Raw genomic sequence first — 27,513 nt, forward strand, 5'->3', positions numbered from 1 at the left:
GCGCGTGCGCCGGCGCCATAGTGAGCCGGCGCATGCCAGGCGGCCGAAGGCCGTAGCAGGGTTGCATTCACTTCTCCCTGATTGACAGGCAGAGGCGATCGCTGGGCAGGAGGGTTTGGTCCGGCCAACACAGGCGTGTCCGGACCAAACGGGGGGAGGCAGTAGTGGCTGGGTGACGTCACACATAGCCGCTGCGGGCCGGGGAGCAATGAGTAGCTCCTAGCCAGCATGCTAAAGCTCCGCTGGTCGGGAGCTACTCTTGAAGTGCAAAAGCATTGCCGCTGTGCGATGCCTTTGCACTTCTGCGAAGGGGGACCGGACTGACATGTGGGGCGGGCTAGCCCTGTGCTGGGCGTCCCCCTGCATGTCAGGGAAGAAGATCGTATCTGTGCTAAATTTAGCACAGCTACGATCAACTCGGAATGACCCCCATTGTGCCATCAACGCATTTGCAGTCCCAAAACCATCGGTCACTTTCAACCAAATCAGGGCTGGGTGCAGCTGTAAATCAGACACAGTTATACCGCATTCACACCGCAAATGCCGGATCCTACCCGGTAAGACAAACGTGTACTTACCGGGTGGGATCCGGCATTTGCGCTCCGTTGCAGGCTTTCCGACCCGACAATATACCGGGTCGGTTGCCATAACAATGGAGGGAGCAGCAGCAGCAGGGGTGGGGGTGGAGGCGGCGCCGGGAGATGAGCTCATCTCCTGCGCCGCCTCTCCCTATCTTGTGAATGGAAACCGTGTCGCATCGACACGGCTCCCATTCACACCGCACCTGACCCGGTAATCAACCCAGGTAAAACCCTTCTTTTTTACCGGGTTGAATTACCGGGTCAGGCAACCCGCTAATTCAGCTAGTGTGCTTTCACATCGCACACTGACCCGGGTCGACACGGCAATATGCCGTGTCGATACCGGGTTATTTGTGCGACGTGAAAGGAGTATTACTGTTGTTGGTGACTTTTCAGTGTTAATTATATTTTATGTTAGATAAAATTGGGAGCTTATTATAATCGTACAGGATATTATATATAATACAAAATGTAAAAATCTCAGCTAAAAATGTTGTCAGATAAATCTGTTAGCTCATCGAATTCTAAGTGATAATCACATAAAGAACACATACTACTTATACTAAATGCACCTTCATTATTGAACACATATACTTGAATACCTTCTCTATTAACAATTCTGCACACAGCTCACTTAACTAGCTAATGTTTATTTCAGAACAATAGATACTGTAAGTTCATTTTTTGACAACTTAAAAAAAATCTTAATTATTGTAAACATGGCAGTTCAACTCATACATAGAAAGGGTTCTGGTCTTAATTACAGTCAAGCTACAAAGTGACTAAAGTTTTATCTGATAGCAATCCCAGTCATTCCTCAGCATTGCTTGGTTCAAAGGACAAGGACAGTAACTGGGATATCTATCAGGTAATCAGCAGTTATTATGCTGCAGTGTAAGCTTTCTCAGGGTACTATTAGGACAACCAGTTCATTCAATTCGTTTGGATTTACTCGGATTTACTCAAATCTCAAAACTGGCATCTTATTGGCTACCTGGCTGTCACGTGTTTTGGGTAGCCAATCAGAAAAATCCAGATAAATCCGTACTCGCACTAGTTTAGTGTTAAGAGCCGAGTAAATCCGAACCCACATATCTCTAAATGAAAGCAGTAAATTTGCATATATCTATTCCTTATTGAGTCCATTTTTTAGGCATTTTATTTGGACACTGAAAACTAACCCTGAAACATCTGTTGGTCCTGACTACAGAGATAGAGTGTGTTGAACTTGCATTGTTATCATATTCCTGTGCTGCAGGTTCCCATAGACAAGTACATTATGGGGCAGAGGTGAACACAAATCATTACACCCGCATCGCCTGTGTGGATATAAAAGTGGTTATTTTGCCTGTATGCAGATTTGTATTCAACTATGCAGCCGCGCTGCAAACTGTACCTCCCAACATTTTGTAGTGTGAAGTCAGGGCTCCGCGCATGAAAAATGGGTATGGCCTCATGGGAAAGGGGGTGTGACCTTATAGTAATCCCTGTTTTAATCACTCCCAGAGATGCTGAGCTGTCCCCAGGCTCTCTCCGCACTATGAACAGATGGCGTGCCGAGGTTAAAGTGAGCCGGAATGTGGAGGAACTGCGTTCTGTCAGGTCCATTAGGAGCCGGAACACAGTTCCGCCTCCTCCAGCTCATCTAACCCAGGGAAAAGTCGGGCACCCGCTGAGATTTTGTTACTAGCGGGCGCCCGGCTTCTTCCTCTCAGTGGCCACCGGACGCCGGAGCTCACTCCTGAGATCCAGCTTCAGGGTCAGGCAGTGTGCGTGTGCTGCGCTATGGGAAAGACGTCATGTCTCTCCCTTAGATCCGAAGAGCGGGCAGCCAGGCCTAGGGCAGCATAGGTCCGGAAGCAGGAGCGGGGCTGGTGAGTATTGTGGTTTTTGGGTTTTTTGCATGTGTGTCTACTAGGGGGCACAATGGCTGGGGGTACATCTGCTATGGGCACAACTGCTGGGCGGCCCAATTGCTGGGGGGGGCACAACTACTGGTGTCAAATCTGCTGGTGTCATATCTACTGGGTGCATAACTACAGGGGGCATAACTACTAGGGGCATATCTACTGACTTGGGGCATAACTACTGACTGGGGGCATAACTACGGGGGACATAACTACTGGGCGCAAATCTACTGGGACATAACTACAGGGAGCATCTCTACTGGGGGCATAACTACTGACTGGGGGCATAACTACTTGGGGCATAACTACGTGGGCATTACTACTGGGACAAACACTACCACTGGGGGCATTATTACTGAGGGTATTACTAATGCGGGCATTGCATAGGGGGCACTTTATAAGGGGCATCACTACTGGGGACATCAGGGGCACTACTACCGGGGGCATTGTATAAGGGCCACTATTGCTGTGGGCATTATGTGTATTTGGGGTGCTACTACTGTGGGATTTGTGTATAAGGGGCACTAACGTGTGGTGTAATTTTAATTAAATTGTGCTGCCGTGCAGCATAATTTGATTTTGGGATAATATCGGGTGACCACTCCCCTTTCTTTTTGAGACCATGCCCCTTTTTTGCGGTGCGCGCAATACCTTTATTTCACGGCCGTGGTGGAGGGTGGGTGAGTTCCACCACCTCTCTAGCACCATTTTACGCACTGATGCCGTGCATATGTACACGCATGGGCAAACACAGGGGGGGTTCCGATTGCCTGGAAACTCCCCTCTCTAGCCCACAACATGACCATTATAGCAATTGTACATAATACAATTTTACTAGAGCTGCATGTTTTAAAGATCTCCTCAGTATTACATATAAAATAATGAACAACATTGGTGGATCTTTTAAAATGTGTCAGCCAGTAATTAACACATATGTGTGCACCACCTAGGAGATCTGTAAAACATGCACTGTCAGGGGTGCTCTGCTGTAGACCATCTATAGGGTTAATTATTAATACTGTAATGTGTAAATTTATGTCCAGGGCAGTTTCTAGGTTCTTCTGCAGCTCCCCCAGCCTTGCTCCAATGCTCTGGATTGGTTCCACACATTTGATATAAAGCATTCAACTCAGGCAGGATGTCCCTACTGCCACATCTGCTGGCTCACTGTGATTGCTGGCCCTGTATATGTTGAATTATGACATACAGTACATTGCACTTTGTATGATGTATGTTATAGCTGCTTCATGCTAAATATTTCCTCTTTATGGACTGGCCACATGGCCATCAAGCAGTTGGAAACCCGCGTCTAGAAATCCTGCGTTTGCCACTGACACTGCATCTATTCACCTGCTGCACTGCTATACAGAGAGTGCTCTCTCTAATATTTCCCCAGGGAAGACACAGTGGCCCACAGATGGGATGGCGGGACAGTCCATGAAAAGCAGGATTCTCCCACCAAAAGCGGACAGTTGGGAATTGTGGCACTGTCCCTATCCGTACATTTCGTATCATAGCCATTATTATAAGTTGTTGTTATTATTGTTATTACTTTTAACAATTGTGTTTGTGTTTAATCCCTAGATGATGCCCTATTTTGTTATGAACATATTTTCAAAAATGCCAGGACTCCCTGGTCTGTTTGTAGCCTGCGCCTTTAGCGGAACTCTGAGGTAACATTCTAGTACTTATAATATGTTCATGCTTCTGCTTTCATTTGTACAAAGATTAAATATTGACAGGGGTGTCAAAAAATGGAGATACTAACTACCAGAGCCCAGGCTTATCTAAGGGGCCCAGGCCTGTCTAAGGGGAACAGTAAGGTCTCAAGTCAGCTGTGCAGAGGGAAGAATGTTCTCCTCCTGTCCTATGCCTCTGCACAAAGTTGTTTTCTTTTTTTTAATTGTTGCTGCCACGCCCATCAGATTTGGCCTCCTCATCACCAGAGCCCACCATTGCTTTCTACAGCCAAGACAGGGTGTTGTGAATGACAGTAGTAACCCCCATCCGATATAAAACAAGAAAATAAATTCACATACTGTAGCTTAAAGGCTCTTTAGCTAGGGAATAATAGCCTGTATTAAGCATATTTTACCGGTGTTATACTGTATGTGGCTTATGATGGTGTAGGAGGTCTACAAGTCTGTTCTGTAGCACAACGGTTTCTTAAAAAAATCCAGCCTAGAGTATGGGATGTGGTCAAGATGCCGCCGGCCGGAATCCCGGTGGTCGAAATACCGACGCCGGAATCCCGACCGCCACAATCCCGACATATTCTCCCTCCGTGGGTGTCCACGACACCCATAGAGGGAGAATATAATAGTGTGTCGAGCGTAGCGAGGCACCGTGCCCGCAGCGTGGCGAGCGAAGCGAGCCCGCAAGGGGCTGGGTTCCGCTCGCCACCCTTGTCGGGATTGTGTGGTCGGGATTCCGGCGTTGGTATTTTGACCGCCGGGATTGCGGCCGGCGGCATTTAGTACTGATCCCTAGAGTATGTTGCAAGATACTCGTTCTGAAAGCCATTGGTAGTAATTACACATATACATGGTGAAAGTTGTCACCAGCCAATTGGATATTTTGGCAAGCAACACAAGAAATCCAGACAGATTCCAGATTTCAGTTCTTATTCACAGTCTTTGGTAGACAAATGAGCCCCATACATAGAGATTTTAAGATAATTTAGTTGAAATCTGACAAATTACCCTACAACCATATCTCCTGGCCATTTAAGCTCCTGCTGTCTCTTTATATAATGCCATAGGTTGGCAAACTTAATTTATCCATTTATGCCACTTTTGTTTAATTTACTGCAGAAAAATTAATCGGTCCAATAAAATCCATAAATGGGAACCCTCACCACAACAAGACCAAAACAGAGAAATATCTCCATTACATACCATGCTATCATTTGGTTACATACCATGCTAACCAAATAATTACCGTATTGCTCTTGATTTTGTATCACAGCACAGTGGCTGCCAGCATCAATGCTCTGGCGACTGTTACCTTTGAAGACATTGTTAAGAACATTTTCAAGAATACATCAGACAAGACGAGTACCTGGATCAGCAAAGGACTATGTGAGTGTTGATTAAGCCAAGTACTGTACATGTTCAAATAAGTGTGACACTTGTTTTTCAGGGAACATGAGTGAAGTTTTAAGAGTTGGGAGAAAAATTTTGAGGAGGATAATATTGGAGATAGAGATGAGCAGATTCGGTTTTACTCGGTTTTACACGGTTCTCAAAACCGAATCTTATTGGCTATCCAAAACACGTGACATCCGTGAGCCAATCAGATGCCGTTTTGAGAACCGAGTAAAACCGAGTAAAACCGAACCCGCTCATCTCTAATTGGAGAGCAGAAAAAAAATGGTAAAGCCCACTAGCAACCAATCAGATATTTCATTTGTTTTGGAACCTTTTCTAGACAAATAAATGGTTGCTTTGGGCTTTTGTATCTTTTTTCTGCAGTATTCATAATCTCCTCCAACAAGAATGTCTTTACAGATGCTGGATCTTAAGGTGCCACACATGGGCTTCTGTTTCCAAGTAGCAAAGTGCTCTAAGTGTTCAAATTGGACAAGGTCCTGCTTAAATGTAGCAGACAGGTTACTTCTGCCATCATTTTGGTCTGTCAGTATGATTCAAAGGCGACCACAAACACAGGTGATAATTTTACCAAAATACCTTGTCAGGAATGCTACTGGATGTTGCATCCATTTTGGGGTATCATGCACTAGAATATCAAATAAACTGTCTAATGCTGTATTTCACCATGGGTATCAATGCTACCATTATATAGACAATAATATAGACCTCTTGGTCGTCCATGGTTGAGATGGACAGTTTAGAAGGAAAATCAAAGTTATTACAGTTTTATTATCCTTCCATATAACATATATTGGTGATTTAAATAGTGATGTACTGTAATTAATCATTTCGCCAATGGTACATTTATATAAAATTAGTGGGCTCTACAAATTTAGCAAACATACAAAATTTTATCAAGCCATAGAGGGGGTAATTCCAAGTTAATCGCAGCAGGACATTTTTTAGCAGTTGGGCAAAACCATGGGGGTAATTCCAAGTTGATCGCAGCAGGATTTTTGATAGCAATTGGGCAAAACCATGCGCACTGCAGGGAAGGGGCAGATATAACATGTGCAGAGAGAGTTAGATTTGGGTGGGGTGTGTTCAATCTGCAATCTAATTTGCAGTGTAAAAATAAAGTGGACAGTGTTTAGTTTGCACAGAAATAAAATAACCCACCCGAATCTAACTCTCTCTGCACATGTTATATCTGCCTCCCCTGCACTGCACATGGTTTTGCCCAATTGCTATCAAAAATCCTGCTGCGATCAACTTGGAATTACCCCCCATGTGCAGTGCAGGGGAGGCAGATATAACATTTGCAGAGAGAGTTAGATTTGGATGGGTTGAGTTCAATCTGCAATCTAAATTGCAGTGTAAAAATAAAGCAGCCAGTATTTACCCTGCACAGAAACAAAATAACCCACCCAAATCTAACTCTCTCTCCAAATGTTATATCTGCCCCCCCTGCAGTGCACATGGGCCCTCATTCCGAGTTGATCGGTCGCAAGGCGAATTTAGCAGAGTTACACACGCTAAGCCTACGCCTACTGGGAGTGTATCTTAGCATCTTAAAATTGCGAACGAAGTATTCGCAATATTGCGATCACAAACTACTTAGCAGTTTTAGAGTAGCTCCACACTTACTCTGCCTGTGCGATCAGTTCAGTGCTTGTCGTTCCTGGTTTGACGTCACAAACACACCCAGCGTTCGCCCAGACACTCCCCCGTTTCTCCGGCCACTCCTGCGTTTTTCCCGGAAACGGTAGCGTTTCCATCCACACGCCCATAAAACGCCGTGTTTCCGCCCAGTAACACCCATTTCCTGTCAATCACACTACGATCGCCGGAGCGAAGAAAAAGCCGTGAGTAAAAATACTATCTTCATTGTAAAATTACTTGGCGCAGTCGCAGTGCGAATATTGCGCATGCGTACTAAGCGGATTTTCACTGCGATGCGATGAAAAATACCGAGCGATCAACTCGGAATGAGGGCCATGGTTTTGACCAACTGCTAAAAAATTTCCTGATGCGATCAACTTGGAATTACCCCCAGAGTGCGGTATAAAAAGACTGACAAAGAATAATCATTGGAGCAGATTTATCAATGAGTGATATTTTTGTCATGACTCATTACTAATGAAAAATGGTGCTCCTGTCATGTGTTGAAAAAATGACAGGAGCTGATTGGCTGGAGCACCATTTCTCATTCATAATGAGTGATAACAAGAATATCACTTGTTGATAAATCTGTCCCAAAATGACAAAGACTATAACTGCTTCATTGTATGAAGAGGCACTATGAACAGAGTTTGGGAGATATTTACAATGAAAGTACAAAAGTATAGTAACCTGAAACAGCCAGTCAGGCATTTGCTTTGATTGGAGGTCATTTTTTGAAGTACAAAATGCCAGCTCAGCAGCTCAAAATAATCATTGAATAATTTAAGCAATTTGATAAAGGCAAGCTAAAAAATCAGTTATATGGGGCCAGATGTAATAGCGGCCGAAATTTCCAGAGGTGCGGGATGCTGACTGAAGTCAGACTTTTTTTAAAAGGGGCAATAATTTACAAAGCAAAACCATGTCCAGTGGCTGATTAAGTAGAGATGTGCGGTTTGTTTCTTTAGAGATCTGAACCCACTAGAATTTAGTGGAACCGAACTGCGTCTTGATCCAGAGCCTCCTGTGTTTTGTAATTTGGATTTTAAATCCGAATTTCTGGTTTTGGATTGCAAAAATTACTCGAGTTTAGCTGTTTTCATAATTTTTAAGATATCTTATTTGGATTTTAAAGCTGGAATTCCGAACCAAAATACTTGAGGTTGGTTGGAATTTGCCCAGATGTAATGCTCGCACAATATTGGTGGCATTGTCAGATATCACAAATCCCCAGGAGAGTCTAAGTGGGGTAAGCCATTGTGCGATGATGTCCCTCAGTTTCTGTAACAGGTTCTCTCGGTGGTGTGCCTCTTACGGAAACCGGTGATACATAGCGTAGCCTTCCTCAGAACGAGTTGGCGTTTGTGAGATGCTGCTACTGGTGCCGCTGCTATTGTTGCTGCGGAAGGCAATACATCTACCCAGTGGGCTGTCACAGTCATGTAGTACTTAGTTTGCCCTGCTCCACTTGTCCACATGTCCGTGTTTAAGTGGACAGTGGGTACAACCGCATTTTTGAGGACTCTTTTCTTAATGTCTCTGTACAGTCCGGAAATCGCTTGCCTAGGGAAGTAGAATCTGGATGGGATTTGGTAACGGGGACGCAGTACGTCCATCAACTGTCTAAATACCACTGCACTAATGGCGGATGCACGTCTAACACCAGCATAGTTGTTATGGCCACAGTAATCTGATTTGCAACAGGGTGACTGCTGTCATATTTCATCTTCCACGCAAAGGACTGTTGGACAGTCAATTGCTTAGTTAAAGTAGTACAAGTAGTCTACCGTCTACCATTCTGGGATGGTGATCGACTCCCAGCAGCAGCGGCAGCAGTAGGTGTAGCACTCAAGGATCCTCCGGAGGAATCCCGGATAGGAGAGGACTCCTCAGTCATACCAGTGACATGGTCTGCAGGACTACTTTCGTTCCTGAGGGAGGAGGAAATTGACGTTGAAGTAGTTGGTGGTGTGGATTGCAGGAGCTTGGAAAAAGGGATGTAGGTGTCAGTGGTCAGCTTATGCTCTTATCCAAAGTTTCTGAACTTGACAATGACTTATGATGAATGCGCTGCAGGTGACGTATAAGGGAGGATGTTCCTAGGTGGTTAACACCCTTACCTCTACTTATTATGGATTCACAAAGGCAACACATGGCTTGACACCTGTTGTCCGGATTTGTGGAGAAATAATTCCACACCGAAGAGGTCGCTTTTTTGGTATTTTGCCCAGGCATGACAATGGACTTTTTCATACCTTGGACAACAACTGTCTCCACTGGTGCCTTATTCAAACTGTCAGGAATCGGCGCTCTGCTTCGTCTCACCTACCAGCGCGCTGGTGTGCAGGCCTCCGGAGGTCATGGCCCCAGTTACGGCTGCAGGTGTGTATGGACCGCAAGCGTCATCTTCCGCATTGCTGAGTACCCCTGAGTCCGGTCCTGTGTGCTTTCTGCTGCGTGCCGGCGTTCTGCCTGTGAGGTTGTTGCCATGACTCCTGCACTCAGTTGATCCAGGTGTGCAATCCAGCACTGTGTCTCCACCCAGAGTTCAGTGACCAATCACTGCAGAGCCATGGGTATAACTCCCAGTCCGTGGCTCACTCACATTGCCTCAGACAACGAGTCACATACGGTGTGCCTTGTTCTCCGGACTCCTGCGTTCCTGTTCCCAGCGATTCCCTGTGGTTACCTCCTGTCATCTCATCTCACTCCAGCCCTCCTGTTTTCTTCAGACTTCATCCACAGCCAGTTATCAGCTCATCAAGCAGTAAGAGACTGTCCTCAGGTGTTTTATTCATTACTACCTGTGCACTGCTAATTGCATACCATCTGTGCTTCTCTGCAAGTATACCATCTCATTGCATAGAGACTGTCTCCTGCTTGGGCCTAGTGAGGCCATAAGGACTTTGTTGTACAGAAACTGTGTGGTTTTTCAAGTCATACCGGAGTTCTGTTTATTTCATTTACATTCAGCATCAAGTCATTATATATTTCTGTTGCAAGAGACTCTTCAGTTGTTTTGGATTCAATTACCAATCACTGTTACTTTATTACCTGGTTTCAGTTTGTCATTCACTGCTATACCATCTACTCTGTGATCCCTGTGTAATAAACATCAGCGCTTATGCGCCGGACTTTCATATCTGCTTCCCTGCTTTGTACATCGCACCAACACTGACCCACTAGCGCCCCCGCCGGGGACAGACAAACCCAGAGACCTGACACAAACAACCCACATCACCATCAGAATCCTCATCGTCAGCTTCCTTCTGAGCGCCAGCTACACCATTATCCTCCTCATCCTGGTGTACTTCCACAGCGACATCCTCAATCTCAGTATCAGCAACTGAACTGGCAGTGCTCCTCCCAGCACTTGCAGAGGGTGTGCAAATGGTGGTAGAAGCCTCCTCTTTCCATACAGTCTTGGGAAGGTTAGGCCTAGACATCGCAACCGCAGACACACTTGGATTCTCCTTGGCGATTTGTGATATCTTTAAGTCTGAACGCACAGTTATTTTTTCCTGTGCTTTAACAAGCTTTATTTTTGTAATTTTTCAAGAGGGAGGAGGGCTTTCATCTTCATGAGAAGTTGATCCACCAGTCATGAACATAGGGCAAAGCCTTAGCCTTTTCTTGTCACTTCGTGTCGTGAATAGCATATTGTCAATTTTACGTTTTTCATCTGATAATTTCTTCTTTTTTTTCTTTTTTTTCTTTTTTGGTTATTAATTTTTGCTTCTTGGATTTTACATGCCCTCTATGACATTGGACATTGGCCTTAGCAGATTATGTTGATGGAATTGCATCGTCAATGTCATGACTGGTGGCAGCAGCTGCTTCAGCACTAGTACTAGGAGCTGGAAGTGGTTCCTGATCTTTCACTATTTTTTCCTCCAAATTTTTGTTCTCCATTTCACAGGACAGCGTCCATTTATTTTTACAGCAAACAGAACAGTGCCCATTTATACATAGTAACATAGTATTTGAGGTTGAAAAGAGGCAAAATGCCCATCGCGTTCAACCTGTTTATTGTATTAAGTTGAGTTGATTTGAATGTACCTGCTGAAGAATGTTTTATAACTAGTTAACAACTACAAATCACGTTACACCCGGATTAACAACTTCAATATTTTAAGTGTTGTAGCCTTGGATATCCTTTTCAATCAGAAATTCATCCAATCCCCTTTTAAATGCATTTAGTGTCCACCATTACCACCTTCCCTGGTAAGGAATTCCAAATCCTTATTGCCCTAACAGTGAAGAACCCTTTCCTCTGTTGCGTGCAGAATTTTTTCTCCTCCAGCCTCAGCGAGCACCAGCGTGCCCTAAACAGAGTTCTTTTAATAAATAATTCTTCTGATAACTCTTTGTAGTGCCCCTTTACATATTTGAAGACATTAATAATGTCTCCTCTTAGACACCTCTTTTCCAGTGTATACATGTTCAACCTAGTAAGCCTTTCCCTGTAATCCAGTCCCTCTAGCCCTTTAATCAATTTAGTAGCTCGCTTTTGAACCCTCTCTAGTTCACTGATATCTTTTTTATACAGTGATGCCCAAAACTGAACACAATATTCCAGGTGCGGACGTACCAATGATTTGTACAGCGGCAGAATTACATCCTCGTCCCTTGTCTCAATTCCCCGTTTTATGCACGCTAGCACCTTACTTGCCTTCTTTACTGCACTTTGACATTGTATATGGTTATTACGTTTATTATCAATGAGTACCCCCAAATCCTTTTCCAAAACTGTTACCCCTAGACTTTCCCTGTTTAATATGTAGGATGCAAGTTTGTTTTTAGTCCCAAAATGCATAACCTTGCATTTTTCTATATTGAACCTCATTCTCCATTTAGACGGCCAGATTTCAAGTTTAGATAAGTCATTCTGCAGAGACTCCACATCTTTTTCTGAATTAATTACCCTACACAATTTAGTATCATCTGCAAAGATTGACACTGTGCTTTCCAGGCCTAGTTCTAGGCCATTGATAAATATGTTGAACAGTAGTGGCCCGAGTACGGACCCCTGTGGTATTCCGCTTAAAACCGGTGTCCAGCTTGAGGACTTCCCGTTGACCACTACTCTCTGTACCCTGTTTTCCAGCCAGTTACTTATCCATGTACAAACAGTTTTTCCTAGGCCAATCTCTTTTAATTTGATGATTAATTTCCTGTGAGGCACTGTATCGAAGGCTTTTGCAAAATCTAAGTAGACCACATCCACTGCTTTTCCTTGGTCAAGATTGCCGCTCACTTCCTCGTAAAAGTTAACTAAGTTAGTTATATTTACAGCAAGCCTATATTTTTACAGCATACAGGATAGGGCCAGTGTACCTTTATTTTAACAACACCCCTGTATTTTTACAGCATACAGGACAGGGCCAGCGTACCTTTATTTTAACAACACCCCTGTATTTTTACAGCATACAAAACAGGGACACAGCCCCTCTGTATTTTCACAGTACCCTTGTATTTTTACAGCATACAGGACAGGGCCAGTGAACCTTTATTTTAACAACACCATTGTATTTTTACAGCATACAGGACAGGGCAAGTGTACCTTTATTTTAACAACACCTTTGCATTTTTCCAGATCACAAGACAGGGACACAGTACCCCTGTACTTTTACAGCACCCCTGTAGTTTAACAATACCCTGTATTTTTACAGCATACAGGACAGGGCCAGTATACCTTTATTTTAACAGCACCCCTGTATTATTGCAGCATTCAAGACAGGGTCAGTGTACCTTTATTTTAACACCCCAGTATTTTTACAGCATACACCCATTTATTTTCATAGCACCCCTGTATTTTACAATACTCTTGTATTTTTACAGCATTCAGGACAAGGCCAGTGTACTTTTATTTTACAACATCCCTGTATTTGTACAGCATACAAGACAGGGATACAGCAGCCCTGGATTTTTACAGCATACAGGACAAGGCCAGTGTACCTTTATTTGAACAACAGCCCTGTATTTTTACAGCAAATAGGACAGGGCCAGTGTTACTTAATTTTAACAACACCCCTGTATTTTTACAGCATACAAACGGACACAGCATGCCTGTAGTTTCACAGCACCCCTGTATTTTAACAACACCCCAGTATTTTTACAGCATACAGGACAGGGACATGGCACTGCTGTATTTTAGTTGCACCCCTGTATTTTAACAACTCTGTATTTTTACAGCATACAGGACAGGGCTAGCACCCCTGTATTTTAGCAACAAGAAATTACAATAATGTATACATACATGTGTACACAGGGAGCGCTAAATATTCATAATTATCTAATTTATTTAGACAATAAAAAATAGAATGACAATGCACAATTTAATAATAATAAGATATATCAATTAAAAAATTAAAAACCATATCAAATGGACATCTCTCGTGGAAATAAACAACTCAGTTGCTGGTGTTAAAGGGTCCAGATTAGACTATTTAGCCAATAATTACTGAGCAAGTCCAGAATCCTAGTGTATCGTTAATGTCACCAGCAAGTAGCTTTTAACTGTTAAAAGATGTACTGTAGCAGTTCAATGCCACTTAAATTTAAGCTCACTGCTGTTGGAAGTGTTTCCAAAGTCCCATCTATTTGCTGTTCAGCGGTGTCCCCATCTCCCCTGCAGGCTTACCAGTGTGCGCTGATGAACCGAAGCCGCACAGCCGGACATCTCCGGCAGTGATGTGGAGCCTGATTTGCAGACTGGGGGAGAGAGCAGGATGCAAGCAGCATGGAGCAAAGTGGTGACGGATAGATATAAGTTGATTTCCGCAGATAAATTGTAGGTTCCTTGACGCGTTTCTCCGCTATAGGTAGAGTAGCGGTTTCATCAGAAGGTATACATGTTCACTTTGGAAGATATTTATACAGTGGCCATCCAATCAAACGGCATTGTCCATTAAATAACAGGTGTAGAATAAACAGGTAATTACTTTGGTGCCTTATCCAGGATTTTGAAACACAATCAGTGTAAATAGAAATAAAACAACTTTTTTTTATCATCAATCAAAAACTGACTGAGAGAACTGAAATTAAATAAAAAAGGCTGCTACAAATGTGGGAGACTTAAATGTATAACGTGCCAGTTTATTGATGTAAACAAACAATTTACTTCCACTACATCTGGATTATGTTACACCATTGCTTCCTACATTAATTGTAGATTGGATTATGTAATTTATTTGATATCTTGTAAATGCGGACTACAATATGTGGGTCGAACCACACGTAGTCTGAATATCCGCTTTTTGGAACATAGGAAAAACGTCTTGAAATATCTTTGTCTGCATAGTTTAGCCAAACATGTAGTGAATCAACATCAGGGTGACGTGAGTGCTCTCAAAATCCAAGGTATTGAACATATACAAATTACCCCTAGGGGTGGCGACAGATTTAACATGTTCTGCAAACAGGAGGCCTTTTGGATATTTTCCTTGGGCACTCTCTACCCCCAAGGTCTTAATGAAAACATTGAAATTATCCAGATTTGAGTGCCTGTTGATGGTTGGGCAACCTATATGGCTCGACCTAGCTGGTCTAAATATATCCAGTTAGTGCCAAATCATTGTGAACTTCCCACTAAATCTAATGAAAGTATCGTAATTAATCAGATCTGAATGTTCCCTGATGTTTGGCCACTTACATGGCTCGTCTTAGCTGGTTTAAATATAACCAGTTATTCACGAATCATTGTGGCACTCCCATTAGAAAAATGGTTAATTCGTACATCTTCACCTTGCAATCGAGAGTCCTTTATTTTTGCTTCATTAGATTCCATCGAGAGTTATCCAACCTTCCTCCTCCATGTTTGGTTATGGTCATGTGTGTGTGTGTGTGTGTGTGTGTGTGTGTGTGTGTGTGTGTGTGTGTGTGTGTGTGTGCGTGTTTTTGGTGACAGTTGTGCCTTACATGCACACACACATACATATGTCTACAAATGGTATTCATATACATATGCAATGTAATTATTTCTCCTTAGTACAAATAATCCTTGCATCACCTTAAAATTGGAGTAGTAGTAAGCTCTTTCTCCTTCTCTGTCTTTTAAGCTCCCGATAATCTGGGAAACCTATTTACCTCATTATATCTCTATATATGTAATTTAAGATATGTCTGCATCAAAAACTAGAATGGTGTAATAAATCTAACTAGAGGTTCCTCCCATAATTTCCTGTTTTAATTTTTCCTTATATCCTATGTAATATATGGTATTAACAAAATATCAATTTTGTATGTATCGGTTTTTGGGAAAATGTATATATGTGAGTCGAACCTGTGGGGTTGAGTCATCTACTTTTGTGCGCTCTTGAATTAGCCCATTAAGCTATAAGGAAAATATACTGGGTTATATTGTGCAATGTTAAGTTATGCTATGTCTGCTTCACAACACAAACAGGTATAAATAATGTAGCCAATTAGAAAGTCTTTTCATATTTTCTTTTTCCTCGGAAGTAATTTTTGGGTTAACAAAAAAAATTACCCACATTTGTTTTTAAGAAAATGTCATGGGAATCGAACCTATGAGGTTGATCTGTCTAGATTAGTGCTCTCCAGCATTAGCCCACCAGACTATCAGAGCTCTAGGATCAAAACTATCATATTAGGTTGCCTTTGAAGTATATTGTGCAATGTTCCGGATCGATGCCATATATAGAATATTAATATATATTTTTATGCTTTTAATATCTTAAACATTCTTTCTTTTTTAATTTAATGGAGCTCCTTATAAGGAGACTTTTTGATTGATGATAAAAAAGGTTGTTTTATTTCTATTTACACTGATTGTGTTTCAAAATCCTGGATAAGGCACCAAAGTAATTACCTGTTTATTCTACACCTGTTATTTAATGGACAATGCCTTTTGATTGGATGGCCACTGTATAAATATCTTCCAAAGTGGACATTGAGTATACCTTCTGATGAAACCGCTACTCCACCTATAGCGAGAAACGCGTCAAGGAACCTACAATTTCTCTGTGGAAATCAACTTATATATATCCGTCACCACTTTGCTCCATGCTGCCTGCATCCAGCTCTCTCCCCCAGTCTGCAAATCAGGCTCCACATCACTGCTGGAGACATCCGGCTGTGCGGCCACGGTTCATCAGCGCATACTGGTAAGCCTGCAGGGAAGACGGGGACACTGCTGAACAGCAAATAGATGGGAGTTTGGAAACACTTCCAACAGCGGTGAGCTTAAATTTCTCTGACGTCCTAGTGGATGCTGGGAACTCCGTAAGGACCATGGGGAATAGCGGCTCCGCAGGAGACTGGGCACAACTAAAAGAAAGCTTTTAGACTACCTGGTGTGCACTGGCTCCTCCCACTATGACCCTCCTCCAGACCTCAGTTAGATTTTTGTGCCCGGCCGAGCTGGATGCACACTAAGGGCTCTCCTGAGCTCCTAGAAAGAAAGTATATTTTAGTTTTTTTATTTTACAGTGAGACCTGCTGGCAACAGGCTCACTGCAACGAGGGACTAAGGGGAGAAGAAGCGAACCTACCTGCTTGCAGCTAGCTTGGGCTTCTTAGGCTACTGGACACCATTAGCTCCAGAGGGATCGACCGCAGGACCCGTCCTTGGTGTTCGTTCCCGGAGCCGCGCCGCCGTCCCCCTTACAGAGCCAGAAGCAAGAAGATGGTCCGGAAAATTGGCGGCTGAAGACTTCAGTCTTCACCAAGGTAGCGCACAGCACGGCAGCTGTGCGCCATTGCTCCTCATGTACACCTCACACTGCGGTCACTGATGGGTGCAGGGCGTTGGGGGGGGGGCGCCCTGAGGGCAATAAATAACACCTTGGCTGGCAAAATCTACACCATATATAGCCCCAGAGGCTATATAGGTGTAAATTAATACCCCTGCGAGGCTCTCATAAACGCGGGAGAAGTCAGCCGAAAAAGGGGCGGGGTTATCTCCCTCAGCACACTGGCGCCATTTCTCCCTCACAGTTCCGCTGGAAGGAAGCTCCCTGACTCTCCCCTGCAGTCTACACTACAGACGGGTAAAAAAGAGAGGGGGGGGCACTAAATTTAGGCGCAGTATAATAATATAGCAGCTATAAGGGGATATAATTCAGTTAGTCCCTGTATTATATAGCGCTCTGGTGTGTGCTGGCATACTCTCTCTCTGTCTCCCCAAAGGGCTTCGTGGGGTCCTGTCCTCTGTCAGAGCATTCCCTGTGTGTGTGCGGTGTGTCGGTATGGCTGTGTCGACATGTTTGATGAGGAGAACTATCTGGAGGCAGAGCAGATGCCTGTAAATGTGATGTCACCCCCTGCGGGGCAGACACCTGAGTGGATGGACTTATGGAAGGAATTACGTGCAAGTGTCGATTCCTTACATAAAAAATTTGATGACATGCCAAATGCGGGACAGCCGGCTTCTCAACTTGTGCCTGCCCAGACGCCTCAAAAGCCATCAGGGGCTCTAAAACGCCCGCTACCTCAGATTGCAGACACAGATGTCGACACGGATACTGATACCAGTGTCGACGACGAAGAGACAAATTTATTGTCCAGTAGGGCCATTCGTTACATGATTGAGGCAATGAAAGAGGTATTATACATTTCTGATATTACCCCAGGTACCACAAAACAGGGTATTATGTTTGGGGAGAAAAAACTTCCAATAGTTTTTCCCCCATCTGAAGAATTAAATGAAGTGTGTGAAGATGCGTGGGCTTTCCCCGATAAAAAATTGGTAATTTCTAAAAAGTTACTAATGGCGTACCCTTTCCCGCCAGAGGATAGGTCACGTTGGGAAACACCACCTAGGGTGGATAAAGCGCTCACACGCTTGTCAAAGAAGGTGGCACTACCGTCTCCGGATACGGCCGCCCTAAAGGAGCCTGCTGATAGGAAGCAGGAGGCGATCCTAAAGTCTGTATATACACACTCAGGCATTATACTGAGACCAGCTATTGCTTCAGCATGGATGTGCAGTGCTGCAGCTGCATGGTCAGACTCCCTGTCGGAAAATATTGACACCCTAGACAGGGACACTATTCTGCTAACCATAGAGCATATAAAAGACTCAGTCTTATACATGATAGATGCACAGAGGGAGATCTGCCGGCTGGCATCTAAAATAAGTGCAATGTCCATTTCTGCTAGGAGAGGCCTATGGACTCGGCAGTGGACAGGGGATGCAGATTCTAAAAGGCACATGGAAGTTTTGCCTTATAAGGGTGAGGAGTTATTCGGGGATGGTTTCTCAGACCTAGTTTCCACAGCAACAGTTGGGAAGTCAGCATTTTTGCCCCATGTTCCCACACAACCTAAGAAAGCGCCGTATTATCAGGTACAGTCCTTTCGACCCCAGAAAAACAGGTGGGGAAAAGGCGGGTCCTTTCTGCCCAGAGGCAGAGGTAGAGGGAAAAGTTTGCAACAAACAGCAGATTCCCAGGAACAAAAGTCCTCCCCCGTTTCTTCTACGTCCACCGCATGACGGTGGGGCGCCACAGGCGGAGCCAGGTACGGTGGGGGGCCGCCTCAAAAATTTCAGCGATCAGTGGGCTCGCTCACAGGTGGATCCCTGGATCCTTCAAGTAGTATCTCAGGAGTACAAGCTGGAATTCGAGACGTCTCCCCCCCGCCGTTTCCTCAAATCTGCCTTGCCGACAACTCCCTCATGCAGGGAGGCTGTGCTAGAGGCAATTCACAAGCTGTATTCCCAGCAGGTGATAGTCAAGGTGCCCCTACTTCAACAAGGACGGGGTTACTATTCCACACTGTTTGTGGTACCGAAACCGGACGGTTCGGAGAGACCCATTTTAAATTTGAACACATACATAAAAAAATTCAAGATCAAGATGGAATCGCTCAGGGCGGTTATTGCAAGCCTGGACGAGGGGGATTACATGGTATCCCTGGACATCAAGGATGCTTACTTGCATGTCCCCATTTACCATCCTCACCAGGAGTACCTCAGATTTGTGGTACAGGACTGCCATTACCAATTCCAGACGCTGCCGTTTGGACTGTCCACGGCACCGAGGGTGTTTACCAAGGTAATGGCAGAAATGATGATACTCCTTCGAAAGAAGGGAGTTTTAATTATCCCGTACTTGGACGATCTCCTAATAAAGGCGAGGTCCAGGGAGCAGTTGTTGGTCAGGGTAACACTGTCTCAGGAAGTGCTACAACAGCACGTATGGATTCTAAACATTCCAAAGTCACAGCTGGTTCCTACCACACGCCTACTGTTCCTGGGGATGGTTCTGGACACAGAACAGAAAAAAGTGTTTCTCCCGCAGGAGAAACCCAAGGAGCTGTCATCTCTAGTCAGAGACCTCCTGAAACCAAAACAGGTATCGGTGCATCACTGCACACGAGTCCTGGGAAAAATGGTAGCTTCTTGCAAAGCAATTCCATTCGGCAGGTTCCATGCAAGAACCTTTCAGTGGGACCTCTTGGACAAGTGGTCGGGTTCGCATCTTCAGATGCATCGGCTGATAACCCTGTCTCCAAGGACCAGGGTATCTCTACTGTGGTGGCTGCAGAGTGCTCATCTTCAAGAGGGCCGCAGATTCGGCATACAGGACTGGGTCCTGGTGACCACGGATGCCAGCCTTCGAGGCTGGGGGGCAGTCACACAGGGAAGAAATTTCCAAGGACTTTGGTCACGTCAGGAGTCGTCCCTACACATAAACATTCTGGAACTGAGGGCCATTTACAATGTCAGGCAAGTCCCCTGCTTCAAAACCAGCCGGTACTGATCCAATCAGACAACATCACGGCAGTCGCCCATGTAAACCGACAGGGCAGCACAAGAAGCAGGATGGCGATGGCAGAAGCCACAAGGATTCTCCGATGGGCGGAAAATCACCTCTTAGCACTGTCGGCAGTGTTTATTCCGGGAGTGGACAACTGGGAAGCAGACTTCCTCAGCAGACACGACTTACACCCGGGAGAATGGGGACTTCATCCAGAAAGTTTTCCAACTGTTGGTAAACCGTTGGGAAAGGCCACAGGTGGACATGATGGCGTCCCGCCTAAACAAAAAGCTGGAGAGATATTGCGCCAGGTCAAGGGACCCTCAGGCAATAGCTGTGGACGCTCTAGTAACACCGTGGGTGTACCAGTCGGTTTATGTGTTCCATCCTCTGCCTCTCATACCAAAGGTACTGAGAATAATAAGAAGACGAGGAGTAAGAACGATACTCGTGGTTCCGGATTGGCAAAGAAGAGCTTGGTACCCAGAACTTCAAGAAATGATATCAGAGGACCCATGGCCTCTACCGCTCAGACAGGATCTGCTACAGCAGGGGCCCTGTCTGTTCCAACACTTACCGCGTCTGCGTTTGACGGCATGGTGGTTGAACACCGGATCCTAAAGGAAAAGGGCATTCCGGAGGAAGTCATTCCTGCGCTGATCAAAGCCAGGAAAGAAGTAACCGCAAACCATTATCACCGTATTTGGTGAAAATATGTTGCGTGGTGTGAAGCCAGGAAGGCCCCAACAGAGGAATTTCAGCTGGGTCATTTTCTGCACTTCCTACAGTCAGGAGTGACAATGGGCCTAAAATTGGGTTCCATTAAGATCCAGATTTCGGCTCTGTCGATTTTCTTCCAGAAAGAACTGGCTTCACTGCCTGAAGTTCAGACGTTTGTAAAGGGAGTGCTGCATATTCAGCCCCCTTTTGTGCCTCCTGTGGCACCTTGGGATCTCAACGTGGTGTTGAGTTTCCTAAAATCACATTGGTTTGAGCCACTTAAAACCGTGGATGTGAAATATCTCACGTGGAAAGTGGTCATGTTATTGGCCTTGGCTTCGGCCAGGCGTGTGTCAGAATTGGCGGCTTTGTCATGTAAAAGCCCTTATCTGATTTTCCATATGGATAGGGCAGAATTAAGGACTCGTCCCCAGTTTCTCCCTAAGGTGGTATCAGCTTTTCACTTGAACCAACCTATTGTAGTGCCTGCGGCTACTAGGGACTTGGAGGATTCCAAGTTACTGGACGTAGTCAGGGTCTTGAAAATGTATGTATCCAGGACGGCTGGAGTCAGGAAAACTGACTCACTTTTTATCCTGTATGCACCCAACTGACTGGGTGCTCCTGCTTCTAAGCAGACTATTGCTCGCTGGATTTGTAGCATAATTCAGCTGGCGCATTCTGCGGCTGGACTGCCACATCCTAAATCAGTAAAAGCCCACTCTACGAGGAAAGTGGGCTCATCTTGGGCGGCTGCCCGAGGGGTCTCGGCTTTGCAACTTTGCCAAGCTGCTACTTGGTCGGGGACAAACACGTTTGCTAAATTCTACAAATTTGATACCCTGGCTGAGGAGCACCTTGAGTTCTCTCATTCGGTGCTGCAGAGTCATCCGCACTCTCCCGCCCGTTTGGGAGCTTTGGTATAATCCCCATGGTCCTTACGGAGTTCCCAGCATCCACTAGGACGTCAGAGAAAATAATATTTTACTCACCGGTAAATCTATTTCTCGTAGTCCGTAGTGGATGCTGGGCGCCCATGCCAAGTGCGGATTGTCTGCAATACTTGTATATAGTTATTGCCTAACTAAAGGGTTATTGTTGTGAGCCATCTGTTCAGAGGCTCAGGTTATAGTTCATACTGTTAACTGGGTATAGTATCACGAGTTATACGGTGTGATTGGTGTGGCTGGTATGAGTCGTACCCGGGATTCAAAACCCTTATTGTGTCAGCTCTTTCGGGCACAGTATCCTAACTGAGGTCTGGGGGAGGGTCATAGTGGGAGGAGCCAGTGCACACCAGGTAGTCTAAAAGCTTTCTTTTAGTTGTGCCCAGTCTCCTGCGGAGCCGCTATTCCCCATGGTCCTTACGGAGTTCCCAGCATCCACTACGGACTACGAGAAATAGATTTAAAGGTGAGTAAAAGCTTATTTTAAGTGGCATTGGACTGCTACAGTACATCTTTTAACAGTTAAAAGCTACTTGCTGGTGACATTAACGATACACTAGGATTCTGGACTTGCTCAGTAATTATTGGCTAAATAGCCTAATCTGGACCCTTTAACACCAGCAACTGAGTTGTTTATTTCCACGAGAGATGTCCATTTGATATGGTTTTTAATTTTTTAATTGATATATCTTATTATTATTAAATTGTGCATTGTCATTCTATTTTTTATTGTCTAAATAAATTAGATAATTATGAATATTTAGCGCTCCCTGTGTACACATGTATGTATACATTATTGTAATTTCTTATTCGGTTTGAATAATTGCAGATTATTCATTTGGAGCTGCATTGTAGATCTTCCTTATCCAGGTTATTTAAAGTTGGTAATAAGTGCGCCTGATTGCCTCTTTCTAAGTAAAATTAGTGTGAGTTTTATAATCTATATTTTAGCAACAACCCTGTACTTTTACAGCATACAAGACAGGGACACAGCACCCCTGTATTTTCACAGCACCCCTGTATTTTTACAGCATACAGGACAGGGCCAGTGTACCTTTACTTTAACAACACCCCTGTATTTTTACAGCATACAGGACAGGGCCAGTGTACCTTTACTTTAACAACACCCCTGTATTTTTACAGCATACAGGATAGGGCCTGTGTACCTTTATTTAATGTTACAAATGCAAAATCAATTGTGATAGGAAAATGCTTTATAGGAGCAACTACTAGTACTAACATAGGCCCTCATTCCGAGTTGTTCGCTCGGTAAATTTCATCGCATCGCAGCGATTTTCCGCTTAGTGCGCATGCGCAATGTTCGCACTGCGACTGCGCCAAGTAAATTTGCTAAGAAGTTAGGATTTTTACTTACGGCGATCGTAATGTGATTGACAGGAAATGGGTGTTACTGGGCGGAAACAGGCCGTTTTATGGGTGTGTGGGAAAAAACGCTACCGTTTCCGGAAAAAACGCAGGAGTGGCCGGAGAAACGGGGGAGCGTCTGGGCGAACGCTGGGCGTGTTTGTGACGTCTACACAGGAACGACAAGCACTGAACTGATCGCAGATGCCGAGTAAGTCTGAAGCTACTCAGAAACTGCTACGAGGTGTGTAATCGCAATATTGCGAATCCGTCGTTCGCAATTTTAAGATGCTAAGATTCACTCCCAGTAGGCGGCGGCTTAGCATGAGCAACTCTGCTAAAATTGGCTTGCGAGCAAACAACTCGGAATGACCCCCATAGCTTCATGAATAATGAATACAAGAAAATGTTGGTTACTGAGTTAGAATATTGACTGTATTTATAATTCTGTAGGTGTGTTGTTTGGTGTACTGTGCACGGTAATGGCAGTGGTTGCATCGAAGATGGGTGGGGTTGTACAGGTAAGTGAAGATAATGGTTATTTCCTGAGATGTATACTGTATGTGGGACTGTAACCAGTGCTGTGGCGGCAATGGTTAAATCCACACTCTACTACTGGACTGAAAACTGTGCAATCTGGAAATAACAAGCTCAGGGGGAGATGTATTAAGCAGTGAAAATAGTGGAGGAGTGAGCCAGTGGAGAAGTTGCCCATGGCAACCAATCAGCCGCTCTGTATAATACTATATTATGCAAATTATAAATGTTACTTCAATGCTGATTGGTTGCCATGGGCATCTTCTCCTCTGGCTCACTTCTCCACTTGCTTCATATATCTCCCCCTCAGTCTCAGAAGATCTCAGGTGAACTTTGCATTCCTCTGTTCAGCACCAATCAACCAAATCCTAGCTGTCATTTTTCAAAACCCAGCCTATGACATGGCAGATAGGAGCTAATTGGCTGGTACCTTATCTCTTTCCACTTTATCTCCGTCCAAGGCTTAATAAATGGACCCCTAATTCAAGTGTTTTGCCTGTCAGCAGCTACTAGATGGCTTGAAAAGAGAGTGGTGAAACCCTTGATGGCGCTACTGACGTACCGATTGCTGCCTTCTAAATCCAAAGATGGACTTATCCCAGATAGTCCAAAAAATTAAACAGTGGGAATAGTGGTGGTGTGGACTAGATGGCGCTATCGCTCAAGCAGTGATGGTGAATGTGAGAGTGTTAGAACAAATACTTAGCTGGGTTGTCTCCAGGCGAAAGATCGGGTACAATTTAGGTCCAGTTTCTGATGGATACCTTAGTCCTTGGAAACATGCTTTCTTTTACGTCCTAGAGGATGCTGGGGACTCCGTAATGGTTCCTGGGGACCTAAATTGTACCCGATCTTTCGTCTGGAGACAACCCAGCTAAGTAATTTGTTCTAACACTCTCACATTCACCATCACTGCTTGAGCGATAGCGCCATCTAGTCCACACCACCACTATTCCCACAGCTACTAGATGGCGCCCAATGGAGCAATTCAGGTGTTGCTCCGTTCGGGTGCGCACAGACACCGATGCTGACATTACCATTATGTTCTTCCGTCAGTTTGACGGGCTGGTAACTAGTATGGCATAATGTTTTTAAAACAGTCTAATAACTTCTTGGAAAGCTATGCCTAACCACTGATATGAAATGTGCTCCATCATTCAGCTAATTGAAATGTTTTATATCCACAGGCTGCTCTTAGTATCCATGGGATGGGAGGAGGACCCATGTTAGGATTATTTACTTTGGGTATTTTGTTCCCATGGACCAATTGGAAGGTAGGTTACAAAATAAAAGTGATTGCTTTAGTTTGTGTCATTACACAAATGTCAGAATGCAGGATTAAGGAGGGTCTGGAATCTTCCAAAAAGTTTAGTATAAGTTCTAGGTTATGGACATTTTAAAAAACTAATTGGCCTTTAGTGATTAGGCTAACCCCTTTCCCCCCTCAAGAAGAGTCAAAGTAAAGTGAGAGAAGGGGTAAGGCCAAGCTATAAAGGGCCATGGTAATATTACATTAAAGGTGTGGTCAGTGCTTCAAAAGTTTTAGGTCACCGGTAGCCCGGTACCCTGAAAAACAATCCATTGATTCAGTATAAAATTTCTCTTCTTCATCCCCAGCCCTGCTACTCATATCTCACCCACCCATGTAATAGGCCCTACACACATGCTGATTTTTTGAAAGATATGAACGATCTTGTTCATAAATGAACGAGAACTCGTTCATATCTTTCAGTGTGGAGGCTCCAGCGATGAACGATGCGCGTCCCCGCGCTCGTTCATCGCTGGTCCCCGTCGGCTGTACATGCAGGCCAATATGGACGATCTCATCCATATTTGCCTGCACTTCAATGCAGCCGGTTGACGGGGGTAGTGAAGAAACTTCACTCCCCACCGTCACTGCCCCCCCCGCCGCCGGGTCGCTCGTCGGCCGTATCCGCCGTCGGGCAGCTTGGCGGCGGGTCGGCCAGTGTGTAAGGCCCTTAAGTAATCATACTTCACTCATTATACATCAAACTCCTTCCATACTCCTACTCATCCAACTCATTTCCACCATCATTATCCACCCACTCTTTTTCTTATATATCGCTCCATTACATAATTGCCTACCTGACCCTCTCCATGAGGGAGAAAATGCTCTGTTCCTGGACTTTCCTGGTAACGTATGATTGTCATCGGCTGTGGTGAGCTAGTTAATTGATAAGAAAGGTGTTTCACCACAGGTGATGGCAATCATACATTACCAAGAAAGTCCAGGAACAGAGCATTTTCTCCCTCATGGAGAGGGTCAGGTAGGCAAGTATGCCCCATTATCTGTCATACTCTTTCATCAGCAGCAGATAGAAGACTGGGTCACCACAGCATTAGAATAAGGGGCTAATTCAGTAAGGATGGTAAAAAGTACAAATTTGCAAAAACTGCGTCCGAAAGCACGCCCAAACGGAAAATCTGCAACACTAATTTAATGTTACAAAAAGAAGGTGGACTGGACAAATTTGCAAATTTTGCGATGAGATTTAACTAAAAACTTACACTTAGTCACATTATTTGCGTAAAGGTTTCTGATGTCACAATTTAACATCGGCCACACATATGAGCCAACACACATTGAGCCAACCATGCCCACTGACAGGATGCATCGAACAACAAGACAAGCTACTTCCGCTGGTGAATCCACAAACGCCGGTTGATAAAGGAAAAAAAAATGTTTTTTTTTATGTTGAAAGTTTACATACATGACATATTAATGTTTCTTTGTTATTATTAAATTCATTATGTTATTGTTTAGTGTGAAAAAATTTTTTTTTTTAAAAAGTGGTGCATAATTCAAATGTCCACAAAATCACAATTATTGTGGTGATGTTATTTAACATATGTTTCTTTGTCAAGGGGAATTTAAAAAAAAAAAACCTTACACATGTATGTGGGTATGATTTTTGTAGAGAAAAATTGTTTGTTTCTTTAAATCATAAATAACTCAGCTTTTAAACTAAAAGCCATTATAACAAACAAAAAACTTGCTTGTAAATGTTATTGTACATACTTGTAGGAAAACAAGTGTGTTCTTGACAAACCTGCATTGTTATTAACTTAAAGAATTATTAGGTTACTAACATATACTTTAGAACATGTGTTAAATAGTTTAAAGCTCCCTTACATTTTGTGAAGTTTCAATGCAGCTGAATAAACTGAATTGTGGTCAGCAGTGTGATCTGCTTCAGCTGGGTGTAATGAAGCAATGATTGCAGTATACATGCAGTCTACAACTGAGGTCGACTTGTGCAGATTTTAGGGGGTCATTCCGAGTTGTTCGCTCGGTAAATTTCTTCGCATCGCAGCGTTTTTCCGCTTAGTGCGCATGTGCAATGTCCGCACTGCGATTGCGCCAAGTAAATTTGCTATGAAGTTTGGAATTTTACTCACGGCTTTTTCATCGTTCAGGCGATCGTAATGTGATTGACAGGAAGTGGGTGTTTCTGGGCGGAAACTGGCCGTTTTATGGGTGTGTGCGGAAAGACGCTAACGTTTCTGGGAAAAACGCGGGAGTGGCTGGAGAAACGGAGGAGTGTCTGGGCGAACGCTGGGTGTGTTTGTGACGTCAAACCAGGAACGACAAGCACTGAACTGATCGCAGATGCCGAGTAAGTCAGGAGCTACTCAGAAACTGCTAAGAGAGGTGTAATCGCAATATTGCGAATACGTCGTTCGCAATTTTAAGTTGCTAAGATTCACTCCCAGTAGGCGGCGGCTTAGCATGAGTAAATCTGCTAAAAACAGCTTGCGAGCGAACAACTCGGAATGAGGGCCTTAATGTAGACCTGTAGTCACTCAGAAACTGCACACCATAAATGTGCGTCCAGTTGCAAAAAATGCGTAGGCACCGCCTCTCGAAAATCCACATACGCCCACAACACGCCCCTGCTCATAGTTTTTGCGAGACCAACTTTTTTGAGTGTAAACAGTTTTTGCTATGTCTGAGA

The 27,513-nt window shown here is 44.2% G+C and overlaps 1 protein-coding gene across 1 annotated transcript in view; it reads left to right on the forward strand.

The window, feature by feature from the left end:
- Positions 1 to 27,513, forward strand: part of SLC5A12 (solute carrier family 5 member 12) — a 127,761-nt gene that overhangs the window by 75,418 nt on the left and 24,830 nt on the right. Inside the window, exons 8-11 of the mRNA XM_063944331.1 lie at positions 4,073 to 4,161; positions 5,456 to 5,568; positions 23,453 to 23,520; positions 24,724 to 24,810. Of these exons, the coding sequence (XP_063800401.1) occupies positions 4,073 to 4,161; positions 5,456 to 5,568; positions 23,453 to 23,520; positions 24,724 to 24,810 (357 nt within the window). The remainder of the gene's footprint in view (positions 1 to 4,072; positions 4,162 to 5,455; positions 5,569 to 23,452; positions 23,521 to 24,723; positions 24,811 to 27,513) is intronic.

The sequence above is a fragment of the Pseudophryne corroboree genome, chromosome 11, assembly GCF_028390025.1.
Source record: "Pseudophryne corroboree isolate aPseCor3 chromosome 11, aPseCor3.hap2, whole genome shotgun sequence".
Taxonomy (NCBI): Eukaryota; Metazoa; Chordata; class Amphibia; order Anura; family Myobatrachidae; genus Pseudophryne; species Pseudophryne corroboree.